Source organism: Anopheles funestus, chromosome 2RL, assembly GCF_943734845.2.
Source record: "Anopheles funestus chromosome 2RL, idAnoFuneDA-416_04, whole genome shotgun sequence".
Taxonomy (NCBI): domain Eukaryota; kingdom Metazoa; phylum Arthropoda; class Insecta; order Diptera; family Culicidae; genus Anopheles; species Anopheles funestus.
This window is the reverse complement of record NC_064598.1, coordinates 9,652,674-9,678,041: the sequence shown is the minus strand read 5'-3', so window position 1 is coordinate 9,678,041 and position 25,368 is coordinate 9,652,674. Positions and strand designations below refer to the sequence as shown.

Here is a 25,368-nt window from a genome sequence, read left to right as displayed (position 1 = left end):
CGTTTCTATTTCCCCATTCATCGTACATATCGATTCCGCCAAATCGTTTAATGAAATGTCAACCATATTTCGCTGACGATGACCACCGGCAGAACGTGTGTGCTATGCTCGGTGAGACGCAATAAGTAAAAAACGGTACGCGTTCCATCATCATCATTCCGGTCGGCTATTTTCAACAGCAAGTTTTCGGCAAATTTGCACGATGCAAAATGACTTCAGCCCTGGCGGGTTTGTGCGTTTTGTTACAAAGTTTCGGCTGCTAATGTGCGAGTAAGTTTGCAAAGCCAGCAAATGCAGTAATGTTACACATTTGCGGTGGTAAAAGAATCGACCATACAGTGCATTGGCGCTGCTGTGGCAGCAAAGGTGTGAGTTCCGGGAAGTTAGCATTCTAGGCGAAGGAAAAGAATCTTTGGACTGGTTGCTGGATGATTTTGCAGTGTTTTGTAGTCAACCAAATGGCCAACGGACACAAGTAATTGCGTGCGCTAAGATGAATAGAAGGGGAGGGCCCCGCCATGTTTTGGGTTGGGTACGAGTTGTGTGGAAAAGGCCAGTGGTGTGCGGTACCTAGCGGAAGAAGTGAGACAAAGTGGATTTTGCAACCACCAAAGGTCAGTGTATCGTTCTCATTTCCATACCCACAATTTCCTCCGCTTTCCGTGTGCGAGTGCGTCAACACACCCCGTGTTTTTTTAGTGCCAATCTGTTATCGACCAAAAGTAGCGGAAAAGTAATGCAAAGAAAGAAAAAAAAAACCGAAACACGGTCCATTCCCTGTTTTGTTTGGCTTGCTGTTTTATTGTGCCTGTGTATGTGTGTGTGGTATTGTGTATGACCGTCAATGTGAACTACGCACGGTTGATGAAGATCGCGTTGAGCCCCTTAGTGTAAAAAGAGAGAGAGAGTACAGTGACAAAAATAATGCGTGCAAGGTGGTTTTCACATGCGAACAAATGCGCAACATCGGGGGTCGTCAGATCCAGCATTTGCAATTATGCCCCTAGCGCGATCATTGCTTGCGGTGGAGCGTTACAAAGCGTACCCGGTTTCCGATTCGTTTCAGGAACGCATTTTTGATACCTTTGTGGCCAGTTAAGAGTAAAATAAACACGTGATCTACTGTTAATATGTTACATCTGTACAAGTATAAAAAGTATTCACTGCAATCAACTAAAACAAATCCGTTTGTGTACCTTTTTTTAACGTTCACGAAAGTGTTAATTGTGCGGAGTTTTCCTACAGTCACGCCTGCTACTTTTGTGTGTTCGTGTGTGAGTGAAGATTCGGTACGGCATTAAGGAACAATCGAATTTGCACATATCATCTAGTATGTTATGTTTTATGCTGTTACAGCCTATAATGTTTTTGCTTTAGCATAACATCCACAAAAAATGCGAATGCGGGAAGAAGCGTTTGATCTTCTTTTTGTTGTTGTTTAAACAATAATCCCCGTCGTTGTTGTTTGCCTGCTCCTGCGCCCATCATTCGCGTTGCTTGCTCGCGCTCCTTTCGTTGGTTTTTGTTGTCTTTCTCCCTGATGACGCTCTCGCTCTCGCGGTGCGCTCTCCATCTCTGTTTGGATCTCTCGCTTCACATTTCGCTCTTGTTTTCGGTGTGCGCGCGCTATACGTTACGCATCCGTTTCGATATGTTTTAGTTATTCTTGCCTCGCATTCCGTGTGTGCCGTACACATCTGTGCCAGTGTTGATTTTGGCTCGTGTATCGCTCTATCCGCTCTGACCGGCTTAAAGGTGCAGCAGCAGGCGGAACGCTGACCGGTAAAAGAAAGGTAGCGACGGCCAGTGGTGCCTGACCAAGTCCGAAATGTAGTCCGTAGGTTGCGTTCAAGAATCTCGCACACAGAACGGGCACAGCCGCGGGGGTTCGCCAGTGTTTGCCAATGAATCGGGGGTTGGTGTTTTTTTTTACTTCTGAGCCAAAGAGCGTGCGAGAGTTGGCAAAAATTGCTGAGCAAAATGTACAAAATCGTTGAAACGGCATTTATTATCGTTTGGCGTGCCGTGGTGGCAATTCTTAATGCTATCGTTTCCTGGCACTGACCGGTACATTCATCTAGCCGATCTTCTTCGTACGATTCAGTTCTATGCGTGAGTGTACAACAGTGATCTAAATTGATAGAGCTATTGCTGGAACCATTCCCTAACGGTGTGTGTGTGTGTGTACAAGTGATTGTTGCTTACTCTGAAGCGGGGAAGAGGAATGGTTGATTTGGTGCACACTAGACACGAAAAGCCGCCATAACACAACACAAACAACGTTCTTAACAAACGAACCTGAAAGCGCCCCTGGTTTGCGTATGTATGCGCCATCCTGCTTCCCGTCCGAGCGCGCGCCGTGAATGTACGCCGTTTCACAAGTACGCGCACACACATACACAGGTGCATGGATGGAAATGGTCCTGTTTGGAGAAAATAAGAATCAACCAAAATCGGAGAAAAAGTGTACTCATCAGCAGCAGCCTATGTTTTTCCCCTGCCTACGGATGTGTGCGCGTTCCACGCTTTGTACGATATACGTTTCGTAACGCAATGATAAATAAGGAAAGGTGACGGACACTAAAAAACACAGTGAGCAAAGTCGTCGTATGTGTCTAATTTATGCCTCTTCACCGGTTACGTTTTCCAGTGCGTGCGTCTCGGCTCAACAACACGCGATACTATCGCATGCATAAATGTGTTAAACATTGCGAGCGAATCTAGGATTACAAAAAAAAAAACACACACACCCCACACACATCCATATATTGCAGCGTTTTTGGGGTGGTTAAACACGCGGACGCACACACGAGTGTAGTGAAATCAACGGCTGACGGCACGGCGACGCAACAAAAAAAAGCATCAATTGACAGTCAAAAACTGTCACCAAAACAAGGCCACCGCTTGCTGCTAATGCCTCCGTCGCTGCTGGACGAAGAACGCCTTCTTCGGCGCTAGTGCAAAGAAGAAAGCAAATGTGTGGTTTATATTGTGCAGAAATGTGAGCGTAGATGCGTAAATGCGGTGGTGAAAAATAAATTGCTAGAATTGTGCTATTGCCACTTGGCGTGCTCAATTGTCGATACACAACACATCGTGCGTATTTTGTCTATTAGCGGTGCTCATTTAGTATGATTTGGAGCATTTCCATCGCTCCATTCCTTTGGTTCGTGCAGCAAATGTGTGTTTGTGTGTGCGTGGGTTTATTGTTTCATTTCATTTGTGTTTTCTTGTTACATTGTTATTAGCGCGGTTTCTCCAGATGGTTGTTGTTCAGAAAATTGTGCGTAGAATATTATTACCTATTTCCTGTTTTCTCAATCACAACAATTGCTCATTAATTTCGATTCGTTTCACTTTCGATTCGCAGGATGTAAAAAATATCAACGCGATAAACTCAGTGTAGAGTCGCAGTCGAATTAAGTAAACACGCGAACACGTTTATAGCAAACGGTTGCAGTTAGTTTAGTGCTGTCAAATTTGACAGATAGTGTGCGTGAAAGTGTTTTTAGTTTATCCTGTTTCTTCGTACAGTTTGTTTTTCCCCTCTTTACAAACAAATTGTTACTATTTTTTACGTGTCCACGCGGGTTTAGCAAAGTGTTCTTCCATTCCGAAGAGAAAACGCATCGTAGCAAAGTATTATTAAGCCGTGAATAAAGCTTGTTGTCGGCTGCACAGGGGTCGTATTTGGCACGGGAATATTACCATTGTTTGCACGCAAAACCAGTTATGCATGCGTAGGTGGTTCCCGTGGCCACACGAGAAGGCCGCGAGAATAAATACACGTTTTCACACACACACACACACACGCACACACGCATGGACCAGGGCACTGGCCCTCCGTTCGTTGCTAAGTGCTGGTGTGTGATGTGATGCATCATCATCAGTTGCGCGTATGCATCAATCCCTGGTCTAGTGTGATGCATGCGGCCCATTGTGGGAATGGCAATGTTGATCGTAGTGGTGAAGGCGATTGACCGGAAAACATGCAAAAACACATCAGATATGATCGTCGTAGGTCCGGATCGCTGACTTGTTTATAGTTGCAGCAGGAACAAAAACAACAAACAAAACAGCACAAGATCGGCGATACCACCACCAAACCCGCATCAATCAATAAGCGACAGCACGGGCAGTGTGAAGGGAAAAATAAAAGGATACATCGATAGCAGCGCCAAGGAGTTTTAGTGTGGTGGTGTGAAACGTTTAATACGAACAACAACAGCAGCAACAACCACATGCGGTTATAATTGGCGTCAACTGCCGTTACGAAATTACATACCCACAAATGGTGAAGGATTTTTTATGGCGCTGCTCTCATTTCGACTTAGCATTGTGTTTACAATAGGATTACTGTTGCTGAATGGATTCGCTTCCGATACATCCGGTAAGTGTTAAGTGATGGTAGTTTAGTGTTTGACTGCAAAAACCGATTTTCCAAACCATTTCTGTGTCCAACGCAAGCATTGTTGGCATGGGTCCGGGGCCATCCCGTCCAGTGTTGTGTATCTTTCGGACCTACCTCTCCGCAGTTTTGGCGAGTAAAAAACATGGCACGGAAGTTTATTTTGCCATCTATTTTGCACTCCCCAACATTCTCAGTCTCTCGCACACTGAAAACATCACCCCCACACACACACACATGTGGCAGAACATTCAATGTGGGCGAGCGCTTGCTTGGCTGACTGACTCTCTGCTCTGACGCACAATTATATCAAAACAATCAAAATGGCGTGCCCAAAACTCCACGGAAGATGAGGGAAGAGTATTTTCCATCACCATCAATCGGTGGAGACGAGTTCCTCTTAATGCTGCATTCCATTTAATTTATTCGGATCTTTTCTAGTGAGAAAATTATTCACATTTTCTACAGCTAAGAAATGGAAATCTTTTGCCTCACTTGGAAAGTTATTGTAAATTTTTTTTAATGTTTGTAACTGCATAACATGCATGTATGGAATGTTTTGAATTTTCCTATTTTTTCGTGTTAGAGAATGTAAATTTTCCAAGCAAATTTGTTTATATGTTTCTATCGTTGGGTGTTTTTAATTGTGGACATGCATTCATTCTCTGCTCGGTTTGTATGTGTGAGAAATGTAGATGCGCTTACGCATCGACACTTCACGTAGCAGCATCAGTGAGAAAGAGAAAGTGAGAGGGATTGCTGGAGAAAGATCGAAACTTTGCATAAAAGTCTGTATGCGCGTGCGTTCAAAATGCTCTTTTGTGAGAGAGAGGGAGAGAGAGAGCCGGCATGGGGTTGTAGTTGCATTGGAAGGAAAAAAATTGTTTGTTTATCAGAGGAAAACTAACATCCTAGTAGGCAGGTAATGGCTTTCATGCGTTGTTTTGAAGCAGTTTTTTTTTTACTTTTAGGATGTAATTTAGTTAAAGTTACGCGTTAGTGTTTTGTAAAACTATTGTGTGTAATAGTTCTGTTGCCTTGTTGCATTGCTTACGTTTATTATTTGGTCCATCGATTATTATATTCATGTTTCGCATTGATGCAATTATCCTATCGGCGTCTTTCCTCAACCGTATCATATGCATCAGCTGCCGTGAAGCAATTGCCGTATACCATGCGAGCATGCGAAACGGACTGGTCTTGGGAAGAGCACCAGCCATATGCGGAGGAGGCATTTAATGTAGTACCTTTTTTCGTTGTTGCTTCATTCCATTTTTCACCTCTGTTTTATGTCCCTATACATTGCCGTATTCCCCCCCCCCCCCCCACTCCCACCCGGCCTCCCCCCATCAACCGTGGATTGGAGGAAGGAGATGTTGAAATGAAATGGCCACCCATGGTTGAACCTGCTTCCCACTACCAAAGCCCATCGATTTCACCCACTCACCCAGCATGGTTATGCGCCCTGATCGCGTGGTACTACGAAGAGGAAAAGAACTTCATTAATCGGAAAGAGCATTTCAAGAGCTCCGTAAGAGACAAACTCCACATCCTGACCTGAACCTAGTGAACTTGCCTTGGGCTGCGATGGAAACCTCTAAACTATTTTTTGGAGGAAAACTTGTGCCGCCTACTTTCATCACTCACGCATTTGTATGTTGTAGTTTTCTGTTTTTTTATCTGCTCAAACCTCGACCCACGCTGGGTCGATTCGTGGTCCGATGTCGGGGCGTCGAGAGATCATGCATTAGCCTACGCACAGCCACAGCACATTGGGTAACATCACTTGGTAAAACTTGTTCCACCTAAATGCATCTTGGATGCAGAAACGCTTTGAAACACGTCAACACAAAATGTTCACTTTCCCTTTGGAAGCTGTTATCTATTACGGTTTACGGCTACTATCTCGTTGGTACTATAAGGATACTATCAAGAAGGGCAGAACTTCAATGAAGTTTTGCAACTCAGAAGCTTAAATAGTCTGCCAAAAGCAAAAGCAGTAATTTTGAACGATATTTCTTCTTTTGTGGCACTACAACCTCAAGAAGTCTTGGTCTGCCATTTCTGGCTTTCTTTAACTTTAAAATATCTGCAGCGAGATAGTCAGTTGTTATGGTTTGCGTTTATTTCAAATGTTTAATCCAAATTATAAATTCAATGATAATGGGATAGGGTTATTATTAGCGCCACTAATCTTCTACGCCACGCGTGTCACACTTCTACCGCGGAAAAACCGGATCTGGTTATGACAGCCAATGTCAAACTGACATTTCATATAATAAACTTCTTCGCTGTCACAACATCAGTCCTGATTGCGGTCCAGATGAGATTTCATACGCGGTTCTTTTAGTTTCTTTTAGTTAAGTAGTTGATAACGTATAAAGTAGTATTAACCATGTTGTAGGCTAAGATGTATGGCTAAGGAAGCATGAATTGTAATTGACAGTGATTTCGAATTAAATTCTGAATTTTCTGAAGGTCCTATTCGGTTCGAAATTAGAAAAAAAAATCAGTAGAACGTCGATTATCCGGGGTGTACTATCCTACGGTAGTCCTTTTGACGCTAAAAATGATTCTGGATCAAGCAAAGTATTATCAAATAACAATTAAAGTTTAGGACGTAAAATAAAACCTTTTCAAATATATCGTTTGTTGATGATTTTAATAATTTTAGGCAACCTGACATCAGTAAAAATGTTCACCACGGTTGAACAGCTGTCAATTTTCGGCGCACGGTTAATCCGCCACCGGATAATCGACGTTCTACTGTAGTTCTTTGTTAAAATTAGAATCGAAATACAGTGGAGCGCCGATTATCCGGGTACCTTTTATCCGGCTGTCTCATTATCCGTGCCGCTTCTGAAATGACAGCTCCATATCAAATCCAGCCATGTTTTTTTTTAATGCATGAGATCTGAGGTTCATACTTTGCAAAGAACAGGACGTACACACATGTGTATACGGTGTATAAGAGTAATAGATTTCTGGAAAAAGACTATTGCTGATACCAAATTTTCATTGGCTCAGACTTGAGAGAAGGTTCCGGATGTAACTCTACTTAGGTCTTGAAACTTCGAAAATTGAACGATTGTATAAGCTAAGGATCGGAAGGATCTTCTAACACTATCATGTTTGGAATATGTAGGCGAGGAAAGCACAGAGAAGTGGATACTAATAGATTGACAGAGACTAATAGAGGACGATGAATCTGGTTCGGAATCAGAAGATGAGTGACTGAAAAACCCTGCTACAGATTTCAACTCTGCAAAATCGTATGCTGATGAGTTGTCAGAATTCATGGACAGCAAGGACAGCTACTTAAAAGTAGCAGAAATAAGAGCAAATATTAAAATGTATTTTATAAACACATACCTGTCAATCAAACCTTGTGAACCTTTTATCCGTGTTGTTCGATTATCCGGCCACCATTGAGTCCCAACATGCCTGGATAATCGGCGCTCCAGTGTAGTTAGTTCTGACTAATCGTACGAAACATACAGGAGTTTTTAATTATGATATAAGTAAAAGGAAGTTTTGGTGTAAAACTGAAGCGGACACATCTTACAGATGCTACCCCAAAACCATACTTTAACGAAGGATCCGAATCGTATGGTTTGCGTTTTCAATGAAACGCTGCTAACGATTCCTAAGATTTCGGTCGGTCGGTCCTTGGAGAATATGCTCAAGGAATCAAGGAACGAACCGAACGAACAGCCTAACGATGTGAAATCATCATGCACACACACACACACAAAAAGAAAAGAAGAAAGGATGATTGGCGGTGGCGAAAAGAAGGAACTGGTTGTCGAAAATTAGACAAAAAAGGGGTTAAACAGGCATTTGTTCCTGGTGGCATTCTTCTCAAATGCCTCTTCTATTCGGGGTTTTTTTTTATTTTTTCGCCTGCGTATCTCTCCTTAAACCCGTCTCGTTCTCGCCTTTGATGCTTTGATTGCTGCATCCTAGGCCATTTGGGGTTTGTTATTTTTGGTAGTTTTATTCGCGGCTCTACCTCTCACCCGTCCAAACTATAAAGCTTGATTTCGTTGCTGCGCGTTGCTGCGTGGCTGGATCTCAGGGGGTTGTTCCAAGGGGTTTTTTTGCGCGTACGATCGTCGAAACCTCCGCGTGTTGTGTGTGTGTGTGTTTGTTTGCCGGCGTTTGCTTGGTATGGTGATATTTGTGCGCGCCAAATTTGTCTTCACATGCGCTTCTGGTAAGGCTTCTGGGCGCTGGGGGATGAATAAAAAAAAAAAGAAAACAGTCCCAAAAGATCGCAGGTAGAAAAATCCCGATTCTGAAGCGCGATCAAGCGCGAACGCCGTTTTCGTTGTTTAGGATATTTTGCGAATAAAGCAAATTCAGACCTTTTTAAGTTTTGCGTGCTTTTTTTTCGTTGTTGGTTGCTTGTTTGCTGTTTGTTATTGAACCAGTTTCAAGGGTATATATGGCATGGATTGCCACTTTTCTTCCTTTGCTTCCTGTTGATGTCTAGGAGGTACTACGCGTGAATGCTTTCTATTTATCAGCGTTACATTTTGTGCGCGGTAACTACCCTGTGTGCCGCTGTTACCATGAAGTTTGTAAAAAAATTAATCGAAAATAGAAAATGGTTAGCAAGTGGAAAAAAAATATTAAATTCTAATTCATAGCTTATTTGCCCGATCGTGTAGTGCCTAGGTCTAATGATTCTACTTGTTAGCGCGTTTTTGGTACCTAAGTTGATGGACAGATGCTCGTTTCTTCAAGTCTCTTTTGTCTCTATCAAGAATGGTTGGCAATGGAGAAATCTAGTTTTAGTGAAATTTTTCTACTAAACAAAAAAATCTTTGGAGACACAAAAAAAATGGCTCTATCTTGTCCGCATACGACCTCGTTGTTAATAGAATGGATATTGCTATTGCCCAAAATTTGAATGTGTACGGAAGTTTGTGCTATTTGCGCCGCGAGGGTTTTGGTAATTGCTTCAGAACCCTAGGGTAACAGCAGTGATGAGATTTCCTTTTATTCAAAGGCCCTCTTGATGAGGAAACATTTCCTGTTTATCTTTCATTCTGCTTGATGTATGTTTTTGTTGCTTAGATATGCGTAACTCATTATTAAATGAACCAAAGATTTATTGTACTTATACATCTGTTTGCAATTTAAGTGAAGATATAACATCGCAAGCTCGAAAAAAGGTTTTCCTGCAAACCAAAACACCAAAAAATTAGTTTCAATAATAAATAACAATTGTTGTTTAATATTATTAATTGTAAAGAATAAACGATAATAATTATAGCAATTACAAGATTAAAAAATTGTAGCACATTTTCTGTGCTCGGTGAAAAATTCACTTCATAGATTGACTGTGCGAGAAATGCGAAAAAAATAAACAGAAGCCAAAATTGTTTTGGCTTTTGAGAAACAAATGGTAAACCCAGGAAACAGGAAGTTCGGTTTGTTTAATGTGTGTGTGTGTGTTCGATTTATTTTTGTCTATTATTTGCCTTCAATGTTCATCATGTGTGTGTTTCCTCAGCATGTGTGCTTTATGGATAACATTGTGTAAGCAAATATGTTGAATTTTGCTTATTATTTTCGCTTCCCAAAACATGCCGCACATCTGCCACCATTGCACACAGATGGAGTGGTTTTTGTCGAAAGAGAATATTTTTTTTTCTTGTTTTCATCTAAAATGAAACCATTCCTAGAAGTGAAACATTCTAGCGGGATATTTCTTGTCACTTTTACGTACATATTTTACCGTCATCAATATCCCGCCGTGTCGCATTTGTTTGACACGTGGTACATATGCGTAAGCAAATCCATTTTCATTGGAACATTGCGCGCAAGCCAGAATGGGAAAACTAATAGAAAATTGTTTAAACAATTGTTCGTTCGTCGCTTATCCTTCCCTAACTCATTGCGCTAGTTGGCAATTGTGCGTAAAAGCTTACAGAACATCGAGAGCTCCTAATGCGGATTAGTTTGGAACAATTTGCTAACGGGGTTACAGTTCCGGTCTAAATCCTATTTTCGGGCTTAGCAAAATTTGGTTGGCACGGTCTCTGTGCGTGCGTCCGGTAAGACGCACTCACGCATGTAATTAAACAGCAAAAAAAAAATGGCGGAAAACGTAACCAACACATACACAAAGCACAAAGCAAAAAAACCAGTTCATCGTTAGTTTGTTGCTTGTCCGAATTTAAAAAATATGCGTATCGATCCATCGTTTTGCAGTGATCGTAGCGATAGGGTGGTTTGGGGTTTGGTTACTTGAAGTTGTTTCAGGTTCTTTGTTGGCCAGAACTGTGCCGAAGATTAGACAGTAATACACTGGTGGCAGGAAGAGAGTGTGGCCGAGGGGAGGGGGAATTGAAATAGTGTCCGACCTCAAAACGTAATGCGCGAAAGCTCGATCGAGGCGGGAAAGGGTTCAATAAACCGTGCCTTCTTCTTCTTTTTTGCTATGGCCGAAATTTCACAGATGCTGTTGGTGGTGGTGCGTAGCCTAGGTGGCCTTCTATTTGGGTCTTATTCGCACGCACTTTTTCTTTACGCACCGGACGTGGCTTGGCTTGGCTTGAGTTGGTATCGCCTCTTAGCGGTTAGCTGTCTGTTTTATTCTTTCCAACATTCGCCTGTGACCGTTCATGAATCAGTTCACAGCATTTTTTGGGCAACGCAGTTTTCCCCGTGACAGCAGCTTCAGCTGTACCGTTTCGAAATCCCATTACATTAATTGAAAGAAACGGCTCCAAATTTCAGCAGTCCTCCAATTAACGGACAAAATTGCGTACCCCGGTATGAGATTTTGCGCGTATATACGGTTTGTGCGTGAATGCTTCGTCGCCTATGCAATCGTTGAAATCTATCTTTTTCTGTTTCATCCTGTTTACGGCAAACGGCACCATCTCTCGCTGATGGGAGCCTAATATCTTGGAATGTGTGATGGGTGTTATGCGTATTTAGCAAACCTTCCACCTCTCGTACATTTTGCGCCCATTACTGAACATTCCACACACACACACACCTCGTTCCATTGCATCCGGCTGAATGGAGTCTCGATTTCTTCCTGGTTTGGAACTGGATACAGCTTTACGCATTTTCTGTTGCGATGGTAGGTTGAAACAAAAAGAAAAGAAATCATCATACTGCCAGATGGTAGAGGAGGACATACATGCCTGCTGTGTAGCACAACGCCTGGTATTAATGATAAAGCTCAAGCTTTCCAGGAAGCCTGGCCCGCACCGTTGAGATTGGGGAAATGGGGGGAGAGGGGGATGAAAAAGGCGGAGAGTGGGGATATAAATTATGCGTAAAGCAACCAGCAAGTCACTATTCCGTTTTCTTCCCGATCGATTGACTTCTTTCGTAGCGATCCCGACCAAAACGCGCGTCGCCTAGATTGTCTTCACTCTTGCCCTTTCTTCCTTTTTTTTTTCGTCTCCATTTGTCTACTTTAAAACCTATAGCAATCCTGTTTTTCTTTCATAGGTTTCTTTTTCTCCCTTTCCCCCCTCCCCGGTCCCGCAGATGCTGAGTCCACATTCTCTTGAGTGTAGCTGCTCCATCTTAATCGGTTCTTCGTCTCCCCACGTTTTCGAACAGGCTTCAGCAAACAAAATATGCTTAGAAATATCATCCGCTGGAATGTGCGTGTCTGTTTTTCTCTTGCTTCTAGTTTGATGTCTATCTACGATCTGTGGTGATCGTCAAAAATGCTTAAGTATTCATCAGGACTTTGGGTTGAGGTTTTAATGGTGGAAGATCGAGGGACGGGTCCGTGGAATGTCGCAGCGTTATAAGAAACATGATGTTTCTTTCAACCTTTCTGGAGGTCGTTTGAATCCTAGATGTTTTTGCGCCTCATTTTCTACTAGAATCAATTTCTACTAGATAAAAGCGTGTTTTGCCGAAAGCGAGAAAAATGGAAAATTAGGATTAAAGATATTCATTTTCTTGTATTTTATTGTAGTTTTATTACGTTTCATTCAATTCAATAAATTTTGAGGTAATGGTGAACAGAATTAATTAGCAGCAACACTAAAACAAACGCATTCCAAAGACAGATTTTCGAGAATTGTTTGCAATTTACATATTATTAAACGATCTTGCCAGTCATTTTATGTTCGTTTGTGGTTTTGTTTTTCGGGCGAAAAATCATTCCATAAGGAACTAGGAACATTAGGTTTACTGTTCCATAATTCATTTCATGACAGCAAAAAAAAAAGTCTGCGTTCCGAGTCTGTAAACAGCTCTCGGGAGCTTTGTCTAGGATGTCGAAAAGTACGACTCCTCTATGTTTAATGTTTCTTGTACCACCCAAACCCACCTCGGGGCGTTTGTGTGTATGTAAATTGTCCAAATCGGTTGTCCTTGAATTGACTAGTTTTAAAGGCAGATTGTCTGGGTCTCACTTGCCCTCATGTACATTTCATTACTATGGATAACGATTCTCCAGGTAGCCGTGCCGAGAAAACGTTTTCGTTTTCATCTACATTATTTCTCCTTGTTTGGACTTATTTCGAATGGACCGAATTCGGTTTGTTTTTTGGTGGCTTAGATTTTTTGGAGTCGTGTTAAGATTGAACGGTTTCAGGGTCTTAGAATTAAAGTACAGTGGAACGCCGATTATCCGTGCTCATCAAGACTCGACCCGTACCGGATAAGCGAATATCACGGATAAAAGGCACAACTCTTTTTATTGCTAAATATTAGTGTTTGATGTGTTTCTCTAAAGCTAAAGGTTAATTTTGCACTTTGCAAAATAAATCTGTTCTATTTTGGTCGAACTTGGGCCAATTCAGTATCATTTCCTGTTGAGACTTTTATTTCATGCCATCACCGGTTTGCATTTAAAATGTCAATTCGCCTTTGGAACTGTCATTTCCGAGCTGCACGGATAATGGGGGCAACCGGATAAAAGGTACCCGGATAATCGGCGCGCGACTGTAATTCATAAAGATCCTTTAAATACTATCTTTAGCGCATTTCTAAACGCATACTGTTTGAAATGCAAATGTCCATGCCTACATTTACCGCTCAATTTACTGAAATCAATCAATCAATCAATTCATGCCATTCGTTTGTAGAAAAAAAACAGATTTGAAAGGCGCAAACTGTACAAAGTAAATAAATAAATAATTGTTTATGTGCCGCAAATAGCATTCTCTCTCATTAATGCACTGTTTTGATCGCTTGAAACGATGTGTCGTTTTATTTTGCTGCTCTACATATTGCAGGCTTTCATAAACGTTCTCATAAAAGGGAGAAGAGCAACAAAAAAAAAAGAAAAAAAAAACATTCACGCAAACACTCGGACACAATAAAACAGATCGGTTGCAATGAAGTTGCCGTGTGTAGTGAAGGCACATTTTGCAGCACCAGATGTGAGGAAATTTCTTCGAGTTACTCTTTAACTTTAATTAAGACAATTCGCTACAAACAATGTAAAGCGATCCGCAATGTTGTACAAGGGCATAAACACAACCGCTTGTTTGTTATGTTATGTCTGGTTGGTTGGGTTCGGTGATGGTTGATTTACTTGGTGCAACGATCGAAACATCGATCATCACTCTTTCGCCGAATCCGGCTAATGTTGTTGCTCAAAGGAGAAGGTTTTGCTGCACGTGAGTTATTTTTAATGCGCAGACCTTTATAATATGTGCTCACGCACAGCTGTGATGCTATGTGGAATTGTTAAATTTTGATTCGGTTATTATAACAATAAGCGGCCTACGTTCTGGTATCCGATAACAACGGATTATCGTTTATATTTTTTTTTAAACAAATGTTCAATTAATGAAATGCACAAGCCTTTCATTCTGCAGATAATTAGCTGCGATCATTTTTATGTTCGGTTGTTTATCGATTCCAATCTAATCACTGTGGCGAATCAATGCAACCAGCGACCATTATTGTTGAATGTATTTTTCTTTCCCTGTACGCGAAAGGCGCGCGTGTGTTATGTTCGCGCGTGCCACAGATGGCAACATGTGTGCAAAGAGCGAATGCACCTGCCTGTTGATACGTCTCACTTCCCAAACGAACGATGATCGACAAACGGCTTGTGCCCGGAGCAGGCACTGAGGCGCGCACCACACGTGCCAGTGAACGACTCTCGCGTTGCATTCATTCATGCAGCATCATTTACCGTGCAGCGGCAGCTACAACCGATCAAAGATTGTGGTGGGTCAGGAAGTACAAACTAACGCACGTACACACTTGCTCGCTCGATATGTTCGCTTGAATGTGTTCAGTCGGTAGCATCCGATGAAGTGCAGTGTCACTGAGGTTTGATGCAGTCGCAGTGGACATGAAACAAATAAGAAGAATGTAAATAAATATTTTCATAATTGCCGAATGCCGAACTACGGACATGAGTAAAGATCCCAAGAACAACAAAAAAAAAGCGGAATTATTTGAACATTCTATTGAAGTGTTTTACTTTAATCAAAATGAAAAAAAAAACACACGCACACACTATTTTCATTAATTAATGTTTCCTTCTTCTCTACTTTCCAGTGCTGGCATTTGTTAACGAAGAAGGTCCGGAGCGGCTGCGGCTAATAGCCGCTCCACCGTCACACGTCATCCTGACGGGGAGTCGCAATGCTCCAGTGTATCTGCCATGCCAGGCAGAGCTTGGACCAGAAACGTCCGACGACATACCGAACAGTAGTTACGGGGATGAATATTTAGACGGACACAACGAGGAAGACGATGAAGAGGAGGAAGATGACGAGGGTTATGATGAAGATATGGACGAGATGGAGGATGATTTTCTTCCGCACACCTCCACGCTGCTAACCGGCAACGATCTGTCGAACGATCAGCAGCACTTGCAGCAAGGTTTGGAGCAGCAGCAGCAGCCTCAGCATTACGCCCGTCAGTACAAAGACTATGAAACTGAGGACGATGATGAGCGTCGGCGAAGGCGTCGTCGTCGCAGATACGTGCACACACAAAGACGTGGTCTCTCCGGAGGCGAATATTACGGGTCGCCCAACATGTTCGAGTATGTTTGGTATCGCAACGGGTTGGAATTTCTTACCACGTCCTTCCAGAACCAGAACCAGCATCAAACGCATAAAGGATTTCGGCTGTTTGAAAATGGCACGCTGCGTATACCATACAACCGTCAAAATGGCAACATGGCGGCGGGTGTGTATCGGTGTATGGCAACGCTCGTAAACCATCAGCAACGCTATCAGGGTTCGGTCCTATCCACCGAATGTACCGTTTCGATAGCATGTAAGTAGCATCCTTTACGGTGTAAAGATTAGGTAGCGGGTGATTAATTTAGACACCCTTTGGCACTCTTTTTTGCAGATCTCGAACGGGACAATCGGATCAATTTCCCCAATTATACGATCATAGTACGCGCGAATGAACCAACCGTCCTTCCCTGTCCCTTTCAAAGTTATCCAACGGCAAACATTACATGGTCGGTGAATAAAACCGTGCTGCAACTGCAGGCAAATTTGGGTAGCTCGAAAGAAAACAGGTAAAAAGATTAATTAAGGAACAATAATTTCAAACTAACCCCGTTTGTCCAACTGTACTAAAATTTCAAATGATTTGTGGTTTTGGTTGCAGATTTTTCCTATTGCAAAATGGTAGCCTCCTTATCAGTGATGTTCAACCGATGGACAGTGGGCGATATCGTTGCAATGCGACAAATAACTTTGTCACCAAAAACGTACGCAGCACTAGTGTGAATCTTGCCGTGATTAGTACACCCCAAAGTAGCCTTATGATGGTGGCAAAGAAACGACTTTTGCCACCACTTCAACCTCTGCACATGTCCGTTCGAGCTGGGGAAACGCTTCGGCTGCACTGCGCTTGTTATGCGTGCAAGCCCCAGTGGACGTTCACGCCACGCAATAGCGATATGCCCATTCGTCTCGATAACTACACCCATCAGGTTGTGTTCGTGAACGTTTCCGTCGCACGGCACGAAGGAAGATTCATCTGCCGAACGCCAGACGGAACGGATCGTCAAATATTCAACGTGACCGTGTTGGTACCGCCGACGATCGTTAGCAGAATTGCCTCGTACACTTCATCGGTAGTTGCGTCGATGGCGTTTAACTGCACTGTCGCCGGTAATCCAACGCCGACCGTAATCTGGTACAAGAATGGACGCGAGCTTACCAGCAATTACATCGTACATTACAACTATCCGATGCTGCACATCAACACACTAGACCCGGAGGACGAAGGTCTGTACCAGTGTATGGCGCGGAATGCAGCCGGCGAAATTTCCGCCTCGTCTTATCTGACGATTCGCGACAAGCAGAAATATCGGCACAAGGCAAAGCGACTAGAAGGAATCCGTTGCTACCCGGCAGATACGACCAGCTTGTACTTAACGTTTACCGTACCACCGCATGCCAGTGCCAACATTGAGTACGTGATGTACTATCTGGCAAGTGATGATCCGTTCCGGTGGTACAGTTCTCCACCAACACACTTGGCAGCTAACGGCAGTTTGCGGATCAGTGGAAAGATGGTCGAACCATTTCGCAACTATACCGTATTTTTGCGTGCTTGCTCGGTTAGCGATATATCCGGTGCGGAAAACATTCGTGGCAGTGGTACGCAAGGCATGCAGAAAGTCATCCCGTCCAGGTTGTCCAGGGGAGTCCGGTGTGCATCACAAGGATGTATGTTTTGTAAGCTGTTTCTTAGTTTTGTGAGCGTATGTTACCGTATCTTTCTTTTCGTTGCCATTTTTGTAGATCCTATTCTCTCGACGTTTTTCCCGAATAATGGAATTTTCATCTGGTGGCCCAAGTATGATTTGGTACAACCGGCTGCCTTCACGATACAGCTTCGACATGGTGGAAACAGTAATCTGACCACCTTTACCAATCAAATCATCGGTACAGTCGATCCGTTAGATGACTATATGTCGCACGAAGAGGTTGGACCACTGCTCGGGAAGATAGATGCAGAAACGAAAGAACTTCAGGATTGGCTATGGAACGAGTACGACGTGGCGGATGGAAGTGGTGGTGGTAAAAGTATGGAAAATCGGCAACATCAGCGTCGTCGGCGTCGGCGTCAAAGCCACAGAGAAAATCGACGCAATCGGCATGCATTCGATCTATCGAAGGATCGGAAACAAATGCTCGATTCTCTCGCTACTAGCGGAGCAATGGATGTGGATGTATCGATTCCGATGAATGCAGCACACATACGATCCAATGCGTCCAGCCTGGAAGCGGTAGTAGCAGCGGCCAAACTTTCTGCTGCCGCACTAGGCAGCTCGATTGATGATGCTCAAATACGGAAAACTCATCAACAGATCACGGTAACACAGGTGAAGGTTGCGGGTAATGTGACCGGTATTCTTCTTCCAAACATACGCAGTGTGATGGTACGTGTGTTGGGCTCAGTAGCCCCAAACGGTGAACCAATGGTACAGGATTTGCGTTATGTTGAGTGGAAAGCGGTAAGTGTGAAAGATAGTAATAATTGTTTGTTTTCGAGTGACCGCTTCACGTACCATGTGTTCTTCCTTTAGATTGATACCGATGCACCGAGAACCGATGCGGTAAATAGATTTCAGGCAAGTCACATCGATGCCAGAAGTGTACAATTTACGTGGAGTCGTTTCGTTGCAACAAAGACGATAAACCGGTGCTTACAGCTGTGCTATAAAAATGTAAACTATGACGTTACAATGCGGGGAGGATCAAGCCGTTTCGATTGTCAAAAGATGTGAGTCCGTATAAAAAATCGCCTTACGTGAGGCATTTTGTGCTTGCCCGGAAGTCACAAAATAACGCGTTGAAACAAAGTGGAAAACATTTAATGTACGCATATGCTTTTTCTTCTTTCCCTTGCAGTCCGAAGGATGCGTCTTACTATAATGTGAAGGATTTGGTTCCGGTTACTATGTATAAAGCTTTTCTAAAACCCTGCGAATCGAATGAGGCACTCAGCGATATTTTGGATTTTCAAACAAAGCACGATGGTAAGCTAGTTTAAATGAAACCTAATGCGCTATGGAAGATGTTTCTAATGTATCGCTTTGCTTACAGTTCCCGGACCGGTAACGAATCACGAGCTTCATCGTAAGGGTGGAACCATTAGCATAACTTGGGGCCCTCCCGAAAATCGCAATGGTATACTGCAGGGCTATCTGGTGGAATGGATAAACGAGGATAGTGTGCAACATTCGGCTAATCTTTCAGCCGATGCCGTAAGCTTCACGTTTCCCAATGTAACATCCGATGAACGCATCAATATATCGCTCCGTGCACTCAGTAGCTCCGGGCTAGGCATACCGATATACTTGAATTTGAAAAATTACGAGCCTATTATTGATGGTGTGGATGGGAAAGGTTCCGGCAGTCCCACAGGATATAGTGATCGGTGGTTGCTCCAGCTCTACTTGATAGTGCTTGTGCTGTTATTGTTCGTTGTCATGGGAGTGTTTTGCTATTTAGTATTTCGGCGGAAAGCATGCAAAAAAGCGGCTAATAGTTCGGGGGCGCCACTTAACAATCGTGCCCCATTGGCTGCCGGTAACGATGCACGGCACCATCTTACGATCGATGCATCTGCCATGCAAATGATGGGTATGGTATCCGGATGTAATAACGATATGCATGAAATGCAAACTCTAATTCGCTCAAGCAACAACTATCCAAATGCAAACGGAGGATTAATGGCTAATGGACTGCCAATTAGCAGTTGCGTTCAATCATTGCCAGAAACGAACCCGGGCCCAGGAGCTGCAATGATGCCCAGACATAGACTACAAGCTATAAAATGTTTTGATGCAGGAACAACAAATGCATTGCTGGACGAAACAGCTCCCAGCCAGGCAAATGTGGCGCGTGGATGTACAGCTATTACTTCCTACAAGGAGCTATTGGGTAAAGATCGGATGGAAGGCGCAGAAAGATTTGTTGCTACTGTCCCTAACATAAACCCACGTGGTCAGTTTGAAGTAGATAATAGTGTTGCTTCTGATACGAATGACAGCGCTTCTCTAAATAGAGACATTCGTCGTTCATCGGTTAAACAAGAGGTAGTGTATAATTTGAAATCAATATGATGTATTGCGCGTTTCACTCACAACATGCGTTCGTTCCCTTTACCTTTGATTCTTTTATCAGCAGAGTACAATAACAAATGGTTCGAAAACATCGTCAAACTATAGTGACAGGATCTCGCAAGCAACTCTCACTCGCGGTAACAGCGAGGATAAGCAGTCACCATCCATGTCCAAAGTTTCCTGCGCTGTCCTGCCATCGTCATCGTCCTCGTGTTCATCCACACCGTCATCATTATCGCCCGCTTCCTCACAATGCGTACTAAAGATGCGAACCCCATTAGAATTCGATAGTAGCCAACGTAGATTATTAGAGACTACTTTAGATAGTAACACAAGCACCATTAATGTAGAAGAAACGACGCAACAGCAGTTAGATATACCAGCAGCAGCAGCACAACCACCACCACCACCACCACCACCACACCCAGTAGAAATTTATAATTACGATTATGCAACGAACTGTGATGATGAAAGAGAAGATGAAAGAGACCACAGCCGACAACTGCTGCTTGTGCAGGAGTGCCGAGAGGTGCCTGAAAATACAACGAGTCCGTTGGTGGGTTCGATGTCAACAGACCAAACCACCGGCGGGTTTCCTACTGTAAATGAGCAGGAGAAGCATAGCAAGTGTACTACTCGGCGCCAGCAGTTGAAACCTCATAATGAAGCGAATCTTAACTATCACCACTTAGAAAGGTCTACGGTGGACGCGCCACGTCCCGAACAGGGTGGTGCGTACGTGACGAGCAACGGTGTGGAATTGTCGCTGACGAAGAATCCACACAGTTGCAACCTTAAGAGTGATAAGGAGGACGACGGCGATGATGACGATGATGATGAGCTGGATAACTCATCATCGCTACTGAACACAAGCAGCCTCAGTACAAAGCCCCTGCATCAACAGAACCACACTTCTAGCTGGAACTTTCGGCGTCCGATCATCGGTCCGAACGGCTAGGCTCAACGCGAAAGGAAACCAATGAATCGGGTGTATAGTGTCGGAAGTGAATGGCCGATCAGCACATTACCGATCTGTGGAAGGTAATGACCTTCCGCTGCCTCTCAGGTACATTCGTTTTATGTTGTAGTTTTTGAGATGCCGTTTTAGTGTTTGTTTTTCGTTGTTAAGAATACCAAACTACCGTGCAACAACGCGGCACCTAGTAATCATCAGACGGTGCGACAACAAAACAAAAAACAAAAATCCTGAAAAGATGTTAAGCAAGAGAACAATTTGATTGTTAAAGAAGCTAACGCAAACAACAGCGCATTGTCAGCGATGTGCACCGCGTACTAGTAAGTACCTCACGAATGTGGTGGTACTCGGAATGATGTCGTTCGTCATTTTACAGTATCAGCGTGCGCTGGAATGGAAGGTCCTGTGTGTAGCGTAGTAATTATAGAACGAAGCAGAGGCTTCATCGTAATTTTCGATGATTAATTTAAGTGATATTTTTAGTTTGATGTTATGACGAGTCTTCTATATTTTGAATGCTTTTCCCCCTTCTTCTTATGCTAATGATCTTTTATGTATGTAATATTTTTTCTAAGCTCACCCAATAATGATGCCCACTGTTAGTTCGATTGTTTTGCAAAAGGTGAACAGTTCCCGCCACGTACGTACCAGCACGTGGATATCATATATGTTTCCTATTAATGAAACGATTTGCATTTAATCATAACCTAATGAGTACACTCACAATCCCACATACCTGTTGCAAATGCTTGCAGTTGAATAGTATATGATGCTCCGGTGCATTTGTGTATGTTGTTACATTTGTTTTACACGATGTACATTTTGATTGTCTTTGTCGAGCGCTCTTTTATGTTACAAACTTTGCCTACAGCCACCAACATATTTAAATAGTTTGCAACATCTCTCGCAACAAGAAAAACAAACAAACAAAAACTCTTTCTAATGGAAAAAACTGTACGGTAAAGTAGCAAGGCTCTCCCATCAGTGTGATCTACAGTATTGTTTATTTATGAAAACTCGCATTTTGTTTTATCGATATATTCCCCATGACTGTGACTATATGTTTGCTATTATAAGCCATTTGAAGCACGCTCTCTGTGTTAATGAATTGTGTATGATAGCAGGAAATCTTTTCTTGCAATTTTCGTGCAAATTCCGTTTATGAAAAAAACAAACAAACAAACAAACAAAAATTTCCATAAAAAAACGAAGTGAAGAAGTACATACAGTTGGAACGAAATGGATCCGGTAACCAGGATACTCACAGCAAACTAAATGTTTTACTTTGTTGCCAAATAACGTTACAATAACTCGATGTACTCGAAACAATGAATGTTGAATTACTTACATTTATACAAGCAGCTAGTGGTTGCAGCATTCTTCAGTGAAGAAATGTAACATACCCCGTAAGCAATCGAACCGAAACGATAGCTGAACGATGTAATCGGAAAGCGTCTGATGTAATTTTAATGGTCTAATTTTATACACCTGTGTAATAATCTCATCGTCCCACCAAAGAACAAACACACGCTAGCGGTATGAAAATGTATATGCACTAATATATATGCCAATATTTAGATTCATATATAGATTCGCACCCTGACCTTAACCTCTAATTCTCTGCAGCTAAACACACTACATGTACTTCTTCATCTTCAACTTAGTTTTTTTGTTGTTGTTGTTGTTGCCGCGGTATTAAACTGGGAATTGGGTGAGCAAAGTTTAATTTTAAAAGATGTTTATATTACGTACGTGTTCTATCTTATGATATTTATTTATGCTAACGTACGATTTACAATTTATAACACAAAACACAATGGTTCTAGATGTGCCGTTATATCATTTTTTTTCCTCACTTTATGTTTATGTTGTTTTCCTAGGGTTTTTGTTTCCTTTAGTTTTGTATTGAAAAGGAAAACTTAATTGTTGACTTGAACTCAAAATTTCATTATACACACAAACCAATCCTCACATCCAAATCCTCACCCTACTCATCCTCTTTCCCAACCTTTTTGGGCCAAGCAAGCAAAAAACACACAACGTATGCCAATGCAAGAACAAACAGAACAGTTACATTGACCGACGATATAATGAAATAAGAATAATCTGGGTACCTGACTTATAAATAGTAGTAAGTAAGTACATAACCCTAGCGATACATAATGTAAACATTGGAAAACTCTATATTATACTAGCATACGAGCAAATAAGAAAGTAATGATGAATAACAAAATCGTAAACAACAAACAGTGCTACTCGCGTGAGTGTGTGTAGCAAATGCGTAAACGTACACCACAATACGATATACTAGATTTGGACAATGCATACTAGTAAAGAAGGGCAGAGCATAGTACACGCATAGCAACGCGATAGTTGGCGTTCTTTGATGTTGCTAACGACGTTGACGATTCGATTCGTTTGTCTGTGTTTGGTTCTGTTTTCCACGCTGATTACATTGTTTCTTTCAAGCTCATTGGTTGGTATTGAATGAAAAACGAATTAATCGCGACAAAACCATTAAAAGCCAATCATTTATCCTTTTCTCACTGTCCACATAGGGTAAAGCGTGCGATCCTTTATTTGATCTTCCTTCCATTTTTCGATGGTATACATCATACAGATCGTAGCAGATCGTGTTACGCCGAACAGGAAGGAAGGGAGTGTTGATGTATCATGCTGTATATTAAAGATAGAAAGTGCGTTAGAGCATGAGAGAGAGAGAGAGAGAGAAAAAGCAACAAATAAGAAAGAGCTACAACACATGCCACTGATACCTGTTTGTTATAGAGCGAACTTACAACACTTATACTTATTGCTTAGTATCTTTTTTGTTCGTATTCTGTTTAAACAAAAAAAAATCTTACCTGGCTGTACGTGCGTAAAATTGGGAATAGACCGTTAGACAGGGAAAATTTTGTGCTCATCATATGGATGGATGGAAACAATGGAGGAGAGATTTGCAAAAATCATAAAAACACACTCGTAATTTACTAGAGCTAACACCGGGCCATAAACGGAGGAGTTTTTTGTTGTTATTTTTAGAGTTTAAGATGCAAACAAAACTATGAGTTGCTTACAAAAAGAAGGAGACATGTTCTATACAAACAGTTGTGTGCTTTTGACAGTATCATATCTATTTAAACGAAAAACGAAACAGTTCAACTGCTTGCTATTGGCTTACAGTTGTTGTGCATCATAATCAGGTCGGTGCTGTTTCGGAGCGAATCCATGAAATTATTGATACGTTTTCGTCATATTTATTTTACTCTCTATCTACTGTTAAGATAGTTTAGTTGAAAAACATGACGTTTTGCATGCAGTACGTTGCCAAAATCGCGCTCCGCAATTCTTTTCTTTCTGTGCGAGTCGATTAACGCAACAGAAGCTTATCTCAATACATATACGACACCTCTATATTTCCGTTAATGTTGCACACTTTCACAAACTCCAAAGTTACCATTTTTTACTCTGCTCTGCATCTAAGCGCCGCGGCCTATAAAATACATCCGGGATCCGTTTTGTTGTAGCCGTGTAGCATAAAGCATGTGTGCGAACTAATGTTTTGTTTAAATGTATTATTATTTATTTTTAACTGTCGAGTGACACGAGTCCCAATCCTAAAAAAAAGCAATAGACTATTGTGTCTGCCTCCAGGCACGAAAGTAATAGAGCGTATAACAACATGTACCAAAAAGAAAAAAAAACAGAAAAGAAAACCCGAGCAAACACATTACACATTAACATACTCATTAACAATGAGCCTAAAACGGAAAAATGATAAACGAAACAACACAAAGACGTTGTACCGCCAATACACAAAAACTGTTAAACATAGCACATATCTAAAACGCAAAATTAGGAACCGTGGAACGTGACAACAAGACTGTTGAAAGTAATAGATGCACATTCTTGCAGTTGCAGTACATACGGGAAGGGAGGTTCAAGAATCGAAGAAAATACTATTATTACCTGAACAGAGTATACAAAGGATTGTGACAAAAAGGAAAAACCAGAGATACAAACACACAGAGACGGAGAGAGAGAGAGAGAGAAAGAAGAAAAAGTTACAGTTACAGGAATTCTTGAAACAAGGAAAGTAATGATGTTAGGAAAGCGACGATGGGATAAGATAGATGTACCTTTTCCCTTTTTTGTTTTGTTTTGTAATGCGCTAATGCGAATAGTTCCTACACAGGTTTATTCGTATACAACACCCCACATATAATGCTCCGGCAAAAAAAACCAAACCAAACGGTAACACAACACATTCCATTTTGATTGTTTTTGTTTTGTTTGCAATTGTTTTTGGTATTAACAAAACAAAACCCTCAAGCACACATCTTCCGCTTAGTCTCGTACGGTAGTAATCGGATACATTTAAATAACGGCATCAATAATTCACAATTGTACTAGCAGAAAGAGAGAGAGAGAGAGAGAGAGATCGATTAATAAGTAATATGCAGTGCAGAGGCATACGTTTCGAAAAGTCGTTTTTTTGCCAATAGACTTTGATTTACCATCATATACGTTTGCGCCCCGTACCGATGTTTGTGTGTGCTCTAGCGATTCCGTTTTGGTTCAAGCGACACGTATTAAACAAAAGAAAACCGAAAACACAAGGAAGCGTAATAATGTAATAATAATACTTGTTATCTACCTCACATCAATGACAAAATCAAGAATTTTGTTCGTAAACTTATTTTTAAGTTTTAAATTTATTAATGATTAATTATGTGAACATGTGAATTGAGAATTCAAACAATCTCGAAGGAATAAATTAGATTAGAGTAACCGTAAAACTAGAGACACGGTGGTGAATTGTTCCTTTTGTGCGTCTAGTAAAACCGAGTGGAACGTTAATACGTTTTCCTGGCTTAATGAAGGTTGTGGCAATGCGCTTACCCTTCAACAGCGCACCAAATCTAA

The 25,368-nt window shown here is 42.0% G+C and overlaps 1 protein-coding gene across 1 annotated transcript; it reads left to right on the top strand.

Moving 5' to 3' along the window:
* Positions 1-112: 112 nt before the first annotated feature.
* Positions 113-25,244, top strand: LOC125764771 (uncharacterized). The gene is made up of 10 exons (XM_049429350.1): positions 113-1,793; positions 3,371-4,390; positions 14,918-15,646; positions 15,725-15,899; positions 15,992-17,061; positions 17,137-17,852; positions 17,925-18,121; positions 18,250-18,377; positions 18,445-19,439; positions 19,528-25,244. The coding sequence occupies exons 2-10, from the start codon at positions 4,309-4,311 to the stop codon at positions 20,422-20,424; spliced, it is 4,989 nt and encodes a 1,662-aa protein (XP_049285307.1). The 5' UTR covers positions 113-1,793; positions 3,371-4,308; the 3' UTR covers positions 20,425-25,244.
* The last annotated feature ends 124 nt before the right edge of the window (positions 25,245-25,368 follow it).

Bases quoted from the DNA above. Each gene is read 5' to 3' on its own strand.
- LOC125764771 (XM_049429350.1), top strand. From the start codon at position 4,309: ATGGCGCTGCTCTCATTTCGACTTAGCATTGTGTTTACAATAGGATTA. The intron at 4,391-14,917 runs GTAAGTGTTAAG...TCTACTTTCCAG, and splicing joins ATTCGCTTCCGATACATCCG to TGCTGGCATTTGTTAACGAA. The intron at 18,378-18,444 runs GTAAGCTAGTTT...CTTTGCTTACAG, and splicing joins TTTTCAAACAAAGCACGATG to TTCCCGGACCGGTAACGAAT.